This window comes from Leptonotus elevatus, chromosome 15, assembly GCF_054856555.1.
Source record: "Leptonotus elevatus isolate MCC_2025b chromosome 15, RoL_Lele_1.0, whole genome shotgun sequence".
Classification (NCBI taxonomy): Eukaryota; Metazoa; Chordata; class Actinopteri; order Syngnathiformes; family Syngnathidae; genus Leptonotus; species Leptonotus elevatus.
Window position 1 is genome coordinate 1,295,557 of NC_141253.1, and position 13,662 is coordinate 1,309,218.

General features: G+C 44.1%; 1 protein-coding gene across 9 annotated transcripts in view; it reads right to left on the reverse strand.

Moving 5' to 3' along the window:
- Positions 1-13,662, reverse strand: part of rapgef1b (Rap guanine nucleotide exchange factor (GEF) 1b) — a 44,226-nt gene that overhangs the window by 3,110 nt on the left and 27,454 nt on the right. For 4 of the 9 annotated variants that reach the window (XM_086097736.1, XM_086097734.1, XM_086097733.1 and 1 more), the window contains 14 exons: positions 13,098-13,610; positions 12,236-12,438; positions 9,516-9,677; positions 6,406-6,549; positions 5,298-5,390; positions 3,461-3,546; positions 2,828-2,933; positions 2,384-2,459; positions 2,213-2,300; positions 1,377-1,466; positions 550-735; positions 385-469; positions 207-301; positions 43-121 (listed from right to left, as the gene is read on the reverse strand). In XM_086097736.1, coding sequence (XP_085953862.1) covers positions 43-121; positions 207-301; positions 385-469; positions 550-735; positions 1,377-1,466; positions 2,213-2,300; positions 2,384-2,459; positions 2,828-2,933; positions 3,461-3,546; positions 5,298-5,390; positions 6,406-6,549; positions 9,516-9,677; positions 12,236-12,438; positions 13,098-13,610 — 2,006 coding nt within the window. The remainder of the gene's footprint in view (positions 1-42; positions 122-206; positions 302-384; positions 470-549; positions 736-1,376; positions 1,467-2,212; positions 2,301-2,383; positions 2,460-2,827; positions 2,934-3,460; positions 3,547-5,297; positions 5,391-6,405; positions 6,550-9,515; positions 9,678-12,235; positions 12,439-13,097; positions 13,611-13,662) is intronic. The other 5 variants (XM_086097738.1, XM_086097737.1, XM_086097740.1 and 2 more) reach the window with 5 other exon arrangements.

Below are 13,662 nucleotides of genomic sequence, written 5' to 3' on the forward strand. Positions count from 1 at the left end.
GGTCAAAAGGTGGACATTTTCTGTGGGCATGAGAGCAGCCACCTTCATGATCTTGATGAACTTGAGCAGCAGCTTCTCTCGGTCCTGGGCTTTTTCTTGCTGAATAATTAATGAGCGCACCCTGGTGGACACATACAGGAAGTGACAGGAATTGGGCAACGGGACCTTCCTGATGTTTTATTTTTTAACTTTTTTTTGCTGCTCACCAGTAGCTCATGTTGTTAAAGTGCTCCGTGAACTGCGTCAGGTTGGGACTCTTCTCTTCGTTTTGCTCTTTGGCCCAAAGCAACACCTCGGGAATCTTGACACCGACAAACGCAAAGCAAAACAATCAGCAAATCATTCTGTCGACCGCAAACAGCACCAGGCATCGGCCGCAGCAACCTCAATTTTGTAGAAGAGCTCAGCGTCGAGAAGCGTGAGCTGGTCTGCTATCTCGTGGCTGCGGAAATCGTGCAGCGTTCCAGGCCTGGCGGGACGACACCAACACACCAGTTTAGACCGAAAAGTTGGGGAGGAAAGGGGGGGGGGGGGGGGTCACGGGCGTACCTGGCCGAGACGCCGCGGGCGGCGAGCGGCTTGAGCGAGTTGGTGTAGCGCAGCAGCTTCTTCTGCTCCACCTTGTCCAGGATGTTCTTGCGGAGGACGCGGGCCAGGCTGAGCTCTCCGTTGCAGACCAGCGTGAAGACCAGATCCATCAGCTGCTTCAGGATGTCCTCCGTCAGTTCCACCAGGCTGAGAGCGGAAACTCGCCGTTAACGAAAACCAGACCTTATTGTGGCCGGCGTCAAAAAGATGTCAAGTCTCTTTATCGCAAACCGCTGCTGACGCGAGAAGCTCAGCGGCCACGAATGAAACGGTCGATGTCGATTCATGAAATAAAGCCGCACTTATGATATGTAAATGTCGTGACCCAAAACTGCAAAGAAAAAAAATTGCTGTCTGCTTCTGTGTCACTATTTTATCACCTGTGGTGCGTGCAGTCAACACACATAATAAAAAGGCTGATTTGGCTTCAAGTAAAATATGTATTTGCAAAGTAGTAGCCATTTGGAATATTTAAATAATAATTTCAGGCACGTTTATACTGTCAAAATATGGTGTCATTTATCTCTTGCAAAGCAGCATGTCGCCATGGCAACAATGAAAAACAAAACCTAATGCTTTGAATTTTTCATCCTAAAAATCTAGATGAGAAATTCAAAGATGATATTCATTTTGTTAAAATATGTTCAAAAATGGGGGGAAAAAAATTCTCTTAGCGTTAAACAAAAAGATGCCACAAGGTCAAATTATGTTGACCTGCAAAGAAATTTCACCCAATATCCCACACTACAATTTTGATAATTTTTGCAGCATTGGATGCAATTACTCACCAGAGCTCGTCCACCACACGCACCAACACAAAGAAGGTGTTCTTGCTGACTCGCTTCTTGAACGTGTCTGGACCTTGGCAAAAACTTGTGTATGTGCTTTGTGGTCAAGGAACATCAAAACTGTCAATCAAGTACGATATTTTGAACACTTGTTACATTGTGGATCATTATTCACGCCCCAAGCATGTTGAAGATTTTTAAGCCATCTTTTTTTATTTTTTATTTTTAAACATTATGCAGGCCATTCTTAAGTTAGAGTCATTTTTTATTTTTTATTTTTAAACATTATGCAGGCCATTCTTAAGTTAGAGTTGTGGGCCTTCACTGTCATACTGCACAATATGTTAGCATTAAGCTAGCAGCCTTCAACAAATGTTTTGGTGTTTACAGTTTAATTCTCTTGTTTTTTGTGTGTCACTTGTACAGCAAACGACAACTGTGAGTGGATTCTAAACAACTTGAATCAAGCGCACTTTGGCAATGTCGTATAAATAACATCACTTTCATGTTTAAATAAGAGCAGACTGTTTAAGTAGGCACAACAAATACTTAAAAAAAAAAAAAGTGCATTTTAATAAATATAAGTGTGTTTTAAAAAGCTCAAGTGTTTATAATGTGAGGACGGGGTAAAAATATATGAAATGTTATATGGCCTCTTGATGTGCTAATTTTCAGCTAGCTAGCGAGCTAGCCAGCCAACGAGTGCGGGTCTGGAACGCACCCCCCCCCCCCCCCCCCCACGATAAGCGAGGGTTCTCTGTCGTGGCAAGAGACAAACATCAATCCCACAGTAAACTGCAGGCACAGATGTGAAAAGGTGACAAAGAATAAAAGGATATCTGTAGTGCAGCTTCTTAATGAGGTCCTCGGGGGTTATAAACGTCCTATATGTAGTCAAAAAGGCTTCACAGTACAAAACAAGATCTGTGGGGCGGAGATCCGTTGTTAGTCAAGGAGAGAACAACAACGACGACGACGACGACGACGACGTGAGAATTCATCTTTACCTTTGCGGTCCGTCTCTGTTGCGTGGACTAGTAAAATGTCTCCGGATCCGGCACGCACATCCGGCCCGTCGTCATTCTGGGGTTTAGGGGGATGTCAATTAGTCACAACCATTTTTAGTCGTTCGCCAGTAGCAGGGGGTTTAGCTACATTCGGACAAAAGCAGTGCTTTGCCATTATCTTGTAGCATATCTTGGTGCTGAGGAACTATGATGAAGTGCAAGTTTCAGGCTTTGCTGCCATCTTGTCTCAAAGGTGAAGTGAATTTCATTTCTACAAAAGTAATGTTAAGTAATCGTTTTCATTATCATGTTTGCTTTCATTGACTATAATAACCTCGCTGGTGACTTTTGGCCCGCGTTGAACTAAGGGATAAAACACATCTGATGTTGCGGCGGTCGCTAAAAACAGAAAGGAGAAAAAAAAAGTGGTTTTGGTCGTCTTACTTTCTGCTTTAGTGTTATCCTGCTCATGATCTCCTTGTGATCGATGAGCGAGAGCTCGTCCACATTCTCCTCGCTGTCCTCCGGCGACTCCGCCGACTTTTGCCTCCTGAAAAACATTAGCAGTTAGCATCGTAAAGGGAGGCAACAGGACTAATAAAAAAAAAAAAGACAATAATGTTGCAAATAATGTATTTAAGAAATGTCATATTTTTAAGAGGATACTGTAGTCATATTCATGAGAAAAAAGTAAAAATATTCTACAGTACTTTTATCACAGCTGTTTACACCATCACAAAATGGCAAATTTTTCCTCCACTGAAATTACTTTTAAAAAATTATTCTTGTGGCAGTACAACTTTTATTTCATTTTATTTAAACTTTCTTCTCCTAACATAAAAACTGGACATCCTTTTTGCACCATTTTGATTTCCTTCACTTGAAATTTTATTGTACTAATATATCAACTTAATTCTCATTTAAGCACTTTAGTTGTAATAAAATTATTCACGTAATAACTGAATGTAATACAATTTGTTAAGTATTTTCTGGACATTTCATGTTAATTTTGCGTGGGGTTTTTGTTTATTTTTATGCATTCAAACGTATATTTTCCAAGCCAAAACGACACCTTACCTTTCCACTTCCATAGTCTCTTTGCTATTGGTGGATGGCGTCGGAGGGGCGGGGTCTTGGAGCACGTCGTCGGCCGTGATCGTTTCCTGATTGAAAAGCAAACGGATTTTCAAACGCGAGTGTCATGGACCCTCAAATCGATCTTTCTGGAAATATCAAATACGTCACAATTTGGTTTGGGTTGAGTTGACTGACGCACGCACGACAAACAAACACCAACATTAAATGACGGCACCACGGCACACCCAACTTGAATAATAATAATAATAATAATGCATCAGATTTATATAGCGCTTTTCTAGAGACGCTTTAGAGAGGAATGGATACATTATTCATGCACTCACACATTCCCACTGTGATGGCGGTAAGCTACTTAAGTAGCCACAGCATGCCCCGGGGCAGGCTGACGGAAGCGTGGCTGCCAGTGTGCGCCTACGGCCCCTCCGACCACCACCACCACCAAACATTCGCACCTTCCATACAACCAGTGTGAGTAGCACTGGAGGCAACGTGTGCCAAGTGCCTTGCCCAAGGACACGACGACGCATGACTTCGGGGAGGGCGGGTTCGAACAGCCGACCTGGTTTACACACAACACAGCACTCCATGCTACAGTGCACACCCCACGGCAAGCACCAAAAGGAATATTGACAACCACAAACATTATATATACACACTCACAATCCGTGTACCAGTCCCTTTAATTTGCAAATGGACAAATCAAAAAGAAAAAAGTGACATTTGGTAATTTATGCAAACAGAATTTTTTTCAATCTTCATGAATGAGTAGTTTGATTTTAATATTCAACTGGTCATGGAAGTTTGGTAGTGAGCAAAAGCAAAAATTGATCCGTTTGCTTTGGAAAGGTGATCCAATTTCAGGTGAAAGGATTGTCATTGTTGTCAAATGTCCAAACGGGTCAAACAAGTAACTCAAGACAATCGTAACTTTTTCTTTGCAATAATATGTTCTATGTGCCCCCACTAGTTTAAACATAGTACTTTAATTAATATTACTGTACATTTGAGGAATAATGATTCATCAGATTCATCCATCCATTTTCAACCACTCAGAGGGCCGCCATTTTGTCCTGTACCGCCCCCTGCTGTTGACTGAAATTGACGTCAAATTGCCCTCGGTTTGCTTTACAAACCATCACTTGACCGAATGCAGAAAACAGGTGAGCCGTGACGATGGTATATTAATCAGAATGTTTAGACGCGTGGGAGCGCGTGGACAATATTGCCAGAAAATGTTTGCCTCGAGTTTCCTTTTAACATCAAACTCCCTTTATGTGGCCTGCTTTTGAATTTCGGCTCGTTGAGGGGAGCAGAAAATGTTTTGGTTTTTGTTGTTGTTACATTTTTTGTTCTCGCATCGACTTAGGCCTTGTGTATGAAATGTGCTATCAAAATAAAGCTGCCTTGCCTTACATTTAAAAAATAATGTGTCTGTTTTTCCACATTCTTAAAAATGTAAACAAAATGATACACAGATTGTGCCCAAACACCAAAAGGAATCGTGACAACCACATAACTGTACACTCACTGCCCCACATGCACAAATATTTCCCAAGGGTGGGGGGGTGGGGGATATTGGTATTGTTTTTGAAAGCGGCAAGATGTGAGATGTTAGCTTGGAGGTTAGCATCACGAAGCAGCAAAGGCGGCCATGACGAGCAGCCTGGGAGGAAAGCGACGTGAAGAAGCCATGCTCGCCACATTGGCATCGCGATGCCGCCACTTCCAGGGTTCAATCGGAAGCTCATTTTGCTTTTGCACCCTGTCGTGACGACCCGAGTCAACACCTTCTTCCGACCTTACTACTACTACTTACTCTGAGGGAGAGAGGTAGCTCGCCATTGGCCTGGCTGGACGAGTACAAGTTGACGTACTCGCCCTCCCCACCCTCGTCATTTGCACTCTCGCTCTAAAGGAGGGGGGGAAAAAAAACCGAGACGTGAGGCAGCGTGAAAGGGGTGTGAAGTGAGGGGCTTTGGTTGTTTCCGGGGGGAGGGGGGGGGGGGTCCAGGCTCAGGATCATCACGGCCACCAGGTGTCACTAGAGTGCATGCAGAGTAGGAAAACATGCTCCACTGCGATTCTTAGTGGACAATGAGTAAAAGGCTGTGTTCGGAATCACTCCCTCGCCATGATTTGGTTTCCAACAATACATCTTGAAAAGTAGTGAACAACCGATGACATGAGAAAAGCAATACAAGTTACCCGTTATTGCATATCGTCACACTCTTAAAATAATTGCCTAAGTCTTTATTTATTTTTTTATGCAATTTTTTTTTAATTTTTGCCTTAATCATCTCAGTCCTCGTGATGCAAATGGTTCATTTTTTGGGGTGTTTCCTGAAAAATCGGATGACTTGGGCGATTATTTTAGGAAGGTGTCGATATGTGACAGCAAAAAAAAATGTAACAGAACGCCTGAGGAATGTTCGTTTTTGTTTTTACTAGGGCCTGATTAATTAATCGCACAATATTTGTTTTCAAACACGCTGATCGCCTCCTTCTCCCACACATTAGCTTATTATAACATATTTCTGAAATAATAATAATAAAAAATAATAATTAGACATAAGTTTATTTGTAATTAATTAATTTAACTCGAATTTATAACATAATTTATAATGAACAAGTTTCAATGTGCTTAAGGTGTGTGGGGAGGAGAAAAACGAAGTAAAATTATATTTTTTATATGGCTGCTCTATTGCAGATTTTCACATGTGATGGAACATTTATGTTGATCCCGTATGATTAGGGAGTTGGGAATTAGTGAATGACTCTAAACACAGCCAGAGTGATCATGAGCAAGATTTCAGCAGGTCGCCGCTGACTGCTTTTTCTCTCTCTCCTTTTTCTTCTTCTTCTTCAACATCACAATCTAACAAGCCCGTTTCCGAGCGCTCAATGTCCACAACGTCCGTCCTCACCGCGTGGGGAGAGTCACCGTGAGACGACTCGGAGGGAGGACAGGCCGCCACCGCTGCGGCCGAGCCGGACGGGCAGCTGCCGGGCCCGGGTCCTCCCCCGCTGCCGTCGGCGGCGGCGCTGGTCAAGGCGGCTTGGTCCACGCTCTGCGGGAAGGTTCGCCAGGAAGAGCGGAAGCAAGAAAAGAGGAGGAGGAGGAGGAAGAAGAGGAAGAAGAAAACAAAGAACCAAGAGCCAATCAGATCGCTTGAAAAAAAATGAAGACGGTGGAACCAGAGGCGAGAGCGAGTGAGAGGCGGAGGAGATGCTTGGGAAGGCGTTGACCCGCACGAGGATGAGGACAAGACGTGGGCGTGAACACAAAACGCATCGCACAGCATTGAAGAAGTAGAAAACAGACAGCATGGCAGCGCTTTCATCAGAGGTCTCAAACTCATTTTCACAGCGGGCCACGTCGTCGCGTGGCATGACTGTCAAATCAATCTTTTATCACCTCGTCATATTATGTAAGCTAAATTGCGCCTGCATTTAAATGTTATTATCGCTATTTCAAAATAAAGTGAATTTGAAATCAGAAGACAAGGAAAATTGTGACAAACAAATATAAAAACAGCGATACTATTTTATTTATGCATGTACTGAAATATGACTTTCCCCCCAAAAAATTTCCCCCTTAAGGTCTAGGCTTTTTTTCCCTGTGAAAAATCTGACTTTTTTTTTCAGGGTAAGGAAAAGTTCATCTTGCCTACAAATCTATGTAGTCCTATGTTTTTCTTTTTCTTTTTCTTTTTTAAGACAAAAAAAAGTTTTGCTTTACCTTGACTAGTTTCGGCCATCACTGCTGCCTTCCTCAGAAAAATAACATAGAAAATAAATATGTAAAATAAACTGATTTCAGCAGAGAGAAAAAAATATCGTTTTACCCAAATATATATATATTAAAAGGAGAACATTTTCTAAGGAACTTTAAAGTTGATGAACTACTTTTTTTTGCAAAAAAAAAATGGATTTTCTCCCCCCACAGATAATTGTGGTAGTGTTTGTATTGTTCACCTCAGCTGTTTGTCTGCACATACTTTACTTCAACAATAGCTCCATAAAAGCTCAGCTCTTTTTCCAATTTCAATCTCGCCAGCAGGGGGTGCTGTGGGCTGGCCAAAGTGAAAGTGTGTGTTGCTGGAAAAAGTCCAACGGAATTTGACATCCCATTCATTGATCATGGCAGGTGATGTTTTTGTGCTTTTATTAAGGCGTGGCTTACTCATTTGGCGCAAAATGTGATGATGTACCGTTAAGAAAGAAGCGCGCGCATTGCCAACTGAAATGATTGTCTGTCTATTTGCAGGGAGCTGAGCACTAACCAGTGTGAACATGTTGCAAATACCAGCTGCCTTTTCAGCTCATACCAGCACACTGACAAATGCACGTGCACGTGCGCGTGCACGCACGCACGCACGCACACACGTCTTTGTATCATCGTGGGGACATCTCATTGACATGATGCATTTCCTAGCCGTTTCCCCCAAACCCCAACCATCAAAAATGATTGAAATGAAATCTAATTCTAAAACACATCACTTTGAACAAATGAAAAGCAGACTAACTTGCAGTTTTACAAATAAGAGGCGGAAAAATTGACTAAAACTGGCATATCAAACGTATATTTTAACACTCAAACAATGTCAACGAGCTTAATGCTTGCATCCGACACAAAACGCCGCAGATGAGCTCACACAAATTAGCAAGCATCCACATTACTGTCATTACGCAACTTCAAACGATTGCTACCTAAACAAACACGAGCAGCGACGCATACAAACATGCGCCGTGAGTCATAGCGAATATATATTCTCACTAACAAAATAAAATCTGCAATAAAGTGGCGGTTCACTTTAAATTGTGTAATGGGAGACACACCCACACTGGGAATAACCCAGCGAACTGATTTACACATGACACCTTTCCTTAGCATACTAACCCCCCCCCCCCCCCTAAACATTATGCCCCCAGGGCGTGAGGAACGCAAACATTCCACACAAACACACGAGGATAGTAGGGGGGGGAGACGCCACAAAGGGGGAGCAGGAGAAGCAGTTGGAAGGAGGAGAAGAAAAGGCGACATGGAAAGATGAGCAGAAGCGAGAGGAATTTGTTTTCCATCAGGTCCATCTGGTGCGGCATTCCGCGAGAGAGACGCACCCCGCGCACCACGCCACCCGAGGGGGAACCTCGAACAGCGCGGGGTCAACCAAGAAGCAGTGGCTCGGCTGCGACTGGTCACAATCCGTAGCAGGAGGTAACCAAGGAAATATACAGTTACTATATCGAAGGCATAATTAACTCATTTGCTCCCAAAAAACGTATAAATACGTTCTATTTGAAACTGTTGATACGTTTTTTGGGCTCGAGCATACAGAAGACTTTGATGCAGCCTCTCAACTGCAAAGAACGGTTGAAGAAATGGTAGTTATGACACAAACGTCCAGCAGGTGGCCGCAGAGCATAGGAAATGAACCAGGGCCATGTTGAAAAAAAGCCTCAATTACTCAGAATTCTAAATAGATTTGTGAATAATGATGACATTTTGCTATATTCTAATGCTAATTGCTGCAAAACGGAAACAGATACAAATGTACTTGTTTTCCTGATGATTTCCATTATTTACGGCAGAGCTCAGTTCCCCCAGTGTCATTGAAAAACACATACAAGATGTATTTTGTTTTAGCATATTTAGCATTTTTTGTTAGCCTGTTCACATTAGCAAAACTATGGGAACATGTTTTGATGGCGTGTCCAGCATTTTTTCCCCCTTCTTCCATGAGCATGTCATGTCGCTATATAAATGGCAGTAAAAATTCACTTTCACTTTTGTACTTAAGTTCATTTCAGAGTCTGCTTGATGAATGTGTACTTGTAATTCTACCAATTACTTTCCCCCCCCCCCCACACAATCTGTACTGTACTTGATGCGACAAACAAACAACATGGCCACAACAAAGCATGATTGACAATTGAGTAATTGGAATTGGGGGAGCAAAAAAACCAAAAAAGACAAAAAAAAGACGAGCCTCAAACGTTCAAAGTGCAAACCGTGTCACGTATGGACACTCACCGAGGGCGTGGTCAAGGCGGCTTGGCCAATCAGGTAGGAGTTAGAGACGGACATGCTGAGGCCCAGCCCAGAGCCCGCCTCCTCCATGGCCGCCACAGACGGCTGGAGGTGGCAGGAGAGAGAGGAAGAGGAGGAGGAAGAGGGGGAGGAGGAGTGCGAAGCCTAGAGGTGGAAAGTTGGGGAAAGTCAAGGAAGGGGGGCGGGGGGGGGTGGGGGGGGTGAAGCACAAGGGAGTGAGAGATGAGGAGAAAAGGAAGGACAAAGTTGATTAAACTAGTGAAGCCAGACGTTTTCAGAGTTTAGTAGTGGAAATTGAGTAAGGGGAGAGCATAGTGAGAGTGAAGAGTGTCACAGGCAGTGCTGTCAAGTTGTTGTTGTTGTTTTTGTTGGCGTGTGTGTTGTGCTGTTTGAATGTGTATTGGTTATCCCCTCATAATGTGGCTCGTAGGAGTATGCAATCTTTCTACGAAAAAAATATTTGATACAATTTTCAATATGTGGGGTGCAAAATGGTTCAAGGATGGCTCGATTTGAGAGTGGAACAATTCGATTCGACTTAAATGATTTTCCAGTTCAAACCAGTTTGTGGCTATGGTAGCAAATTTTTGTAAAAAAAAAAAAAAAAAAAAGTCGTAAACTTTCCATAGGAATTAACAGTTGTTACTGGAATAAACAGGGATAGGAATCATAAATGATTTCGAACAGCGTTTGGCATCCTTGATCATTCCGTAACTCCCTATACAGTCATTTTTAGTGGACTTTTTAGTCAACTAAAAAAAATCCATATATAGCGATTAAGGAACGAGTGAATGATTCACAGCCCACGTGTCATTGGGTTCATCTTCCCTTGAAAGCTCCGATGCTTGGCTGTTGTCACGTGACTAAAATGCGGGCCACTCATTTTCCCCGTCTATGGTGACAGTCCACTGAACCGTCCTTTAATGCTCGCGGGCTTTAAGAGCCTTACGGAATTGAGGCCAACTAAAGCACTTTCCAAACAGGGCCAATATGATCGGATCAGATTTTTTTCTCTCTCTCTCTCCCTCCATAATTTCCACACACACACACACACGCGGCAGCGGAAATTACTTTTTCCCCATTTTTTTTTCTCGCCAAAGCTGTGCAAAGTCGCTAAAGCATGTAAAGGTTGGCGCACAGGCTTCCAACAGAGGCAAACAGGATTATTACGATGAGTCCAAAACACGAGGCCAGATTAGGCTTGATGGCAAGAGCTCAAAAATGGACATGAAAAATTTGTAGGCCTTTTTGAGAATTTCCGAGTCTCTCTGTATCCGTTGCAACCTGCTAATAAGCTCACGGGCCACTTTGCAATGACGAGGCTTCAAATTAGGGATGCTGCTATTGAGTATTTTTTTTTAGAATAGAGTATTCTACCGATTATTTTATCAATTAAATGGGAAAAAATAAATTGTGCATTATTTAACAGGTATTGTTTTTGCCCGTTTTGATTCCCCAACCTCAAGGTCTTCTGTCGTACCTGTGACTTGAATGCAAGAGCATTGCTTTAAAAGGCGGAGTCTGGCCTGGTGAGTGACGTGGACATCATTTTGCCATTTGGCTCCTTTTCAGAGAAGAACTTTCTATTTGTTCACTCACTATTTTCTTAGTTTTAACGCAATGGCAGATTTACAGATCTCATGTCTAAGGAAACTGCAAAAAAAAAAATAAATCATTTGACTACAGCTTTAAATAGAAAAATCACTGATGCTGGGTGTGTTGAGCTATTGGATGGGGCGAGCGCGAGAAAAAAAGAAGAAGTAAGAAATGGTTCCTCTTCTGTCTATTCAAGCTCTGCTAAAGATAGATGGACTGGAGTTTATGATAAAAGTCTTATCTCCAAATGACATGCGTCTGACGTCTGCTTTCAGTTGCAAGAGCGGCGATGCGAAGATAAGCAGGCAAATTGTTGGAGGAGATACCGAGAGAGGAGGCAAATGTATACATGGGATTTTCTTCTTTTACAAACAAAGGTTTCTAAAAACTCCGGCCAAAGTGAAAGATTTGTGTATTTCTCCGGCTCCGCGGTCGCGTGTGTCTGTTAGTAAACCCAGTTTTACGTCGTCCTCTACACACGTCACTTTCAATCACATACCTCAAATTCTTAGAAAAAGAAGAAGAAAAAAAGGCGGCGTGGATTCGCTTCCCCACCGGCGAGATCATGTTTGGATATGTGTGTGTGAGGTGAGTGGGGAAAAAAAAGAAGTGAAACTTTTTATGATTTTGTATTTATCCTCTTTGTTTTTCTCTATGCTCCATTTATGATGTACTCATTGACTGTTTGCAAGTATTATTATTTTTTAATTAATTAAAATGGCCTGAGAAAAGCAGATGAGGCTTTCTACCAGAAACCGAATTTAGACCAGTGCTTCTTAACTGTTGTCAAACTGGGACTGGCATTTTCCCTACGGTTGCCCAGCGCCGACCAACTTTTAGAAAAGTTAACAGTGCAGAAAAGGTTCAGAATTGCTATAACATCTATGCAATTTCCATGAGCCTGTCTACGGTGTTTAATATGTTAGCATTAAGCTAAGGACTTTCCTGAGACACAATTTTACAGTTTGGTTCAAGATTTTGGTGTTTCCGGACCCACCAGTTGAGAATCACTGCTCTCCACTAAAAAAAAAAAAATGCGCACAAGCACAAACACACACGCACGGATGTAAATAAAAAGCCCGCGGACGAGCATCTGGACTTCTTACCAGTTGCCGCTGCTTGGGTGGCAGCGCCGGCGGCAGGAGCGGCTCGTGGACCGAGTCGGTGCTGCTGAACGAGTCATTGAAGCCGTAGACCTCCTGGAAGCGCTTGTTGCGCTGCTCGTAGATGCTTTCGCTCTGCGGCATCTGGTAGAAGACGGACGGCTGCGGCTCCGAGTAGTCCTCCACAAACTGCATGTACTGCAGGACTGCGCGGGGAGCACGCTCGAGTTAGCAACTGCTCAAATGACAAGGTTCCCAAATTCATGGAGAAAATTTTACAAATTCAACTCAAATTCAATATTTCTTAACCAACCAACCATTCTAACTTCGTTGTTTTTGAAGAAACACAATTTTCCCCCTGTTAAATTTCCAGAACTCCTGGTGGTGCTCACCAACTTATTGCTTGCACATTAGCATTTTATTTCTTAAGAAAAGCAAAAAATACAACAACAACAAAAAGTATATATAAAAAGGCCAATGAGCCAGACAGAACACCAGGTAAGAACCCGCTTTCTAACTCCGAACCCATCGCCCTCCTACTGTCGTGGAGCTGTAAGTTGATTCGTACAATGGGAAGAATGCATGGAATGACATCAATGCGCAGGAAGTGACGTAGGAGGCGTGTCAGGAAATGACCAAACCTTGCCCTTCGTTGGCCCCCGCAGCTGGAGCCATTGTAGCACATCCTGGCGTTCTCTTCCTGTTGAATATTTCCTTGACATAATCTACGCCTCAGCGATGCGCTGACAAAAACGCCGCCAGTCCCTCCCTTCCCAAATCCATCGCTCTTGCGCCTCCCCCCGTATTGTAAAAGCAATGAAAACTGACAAAGGTCAAAAGGAGGCTCTTTTTCCGTCATACTTACTGTGTCTGCTTTTCTTTTCCGGAAGCGGCGGCGGGCTGGCGGGCGCATCCGCGTTCTCGCCGCAAATGTACTGCGCGACGAAGGCGCCGCCGTTGGTCTGCGGCATGGGCGAGATGGGCGTAAAGAGCGGGAAGGGCGGCGGCTCCTCCTCGGACAGGTTGTCGTACTGGGAGGGGTAGCGCTCGTACAGCTTGGAGCCGCCGTCGGGGAAGGGCGGCGTCGGCGTGCTGCGCCGCTTCTTCTGGGGCAGCGCGGGCGGCGCGCTTATGCGCGACAGCGGGTTGGGGCGGCCGGGCTGCGGCGTCCAGTACTCGGGCGGCTGCTGGTGGTGGGGAGGCGCACTGAAGCGGGGGTGCGTCGGATGCTGCCCGGGGACCGGCGAGGACGACTCGCTGTGCGACTCGGGCAGCGGGCTGAGGCAACCGCCGCCCGCCGGGATCGGGGGCAGGCTATCCCCGACGGACAGGTCCTGGTGGAGGAAGTCGTAGTCGGGGTCGTAGTTTTCCGTGTTGTCTGAAAATGGACATTTCCCCCCCCATAAGCTCGCCATTCGTCATTCACGCCG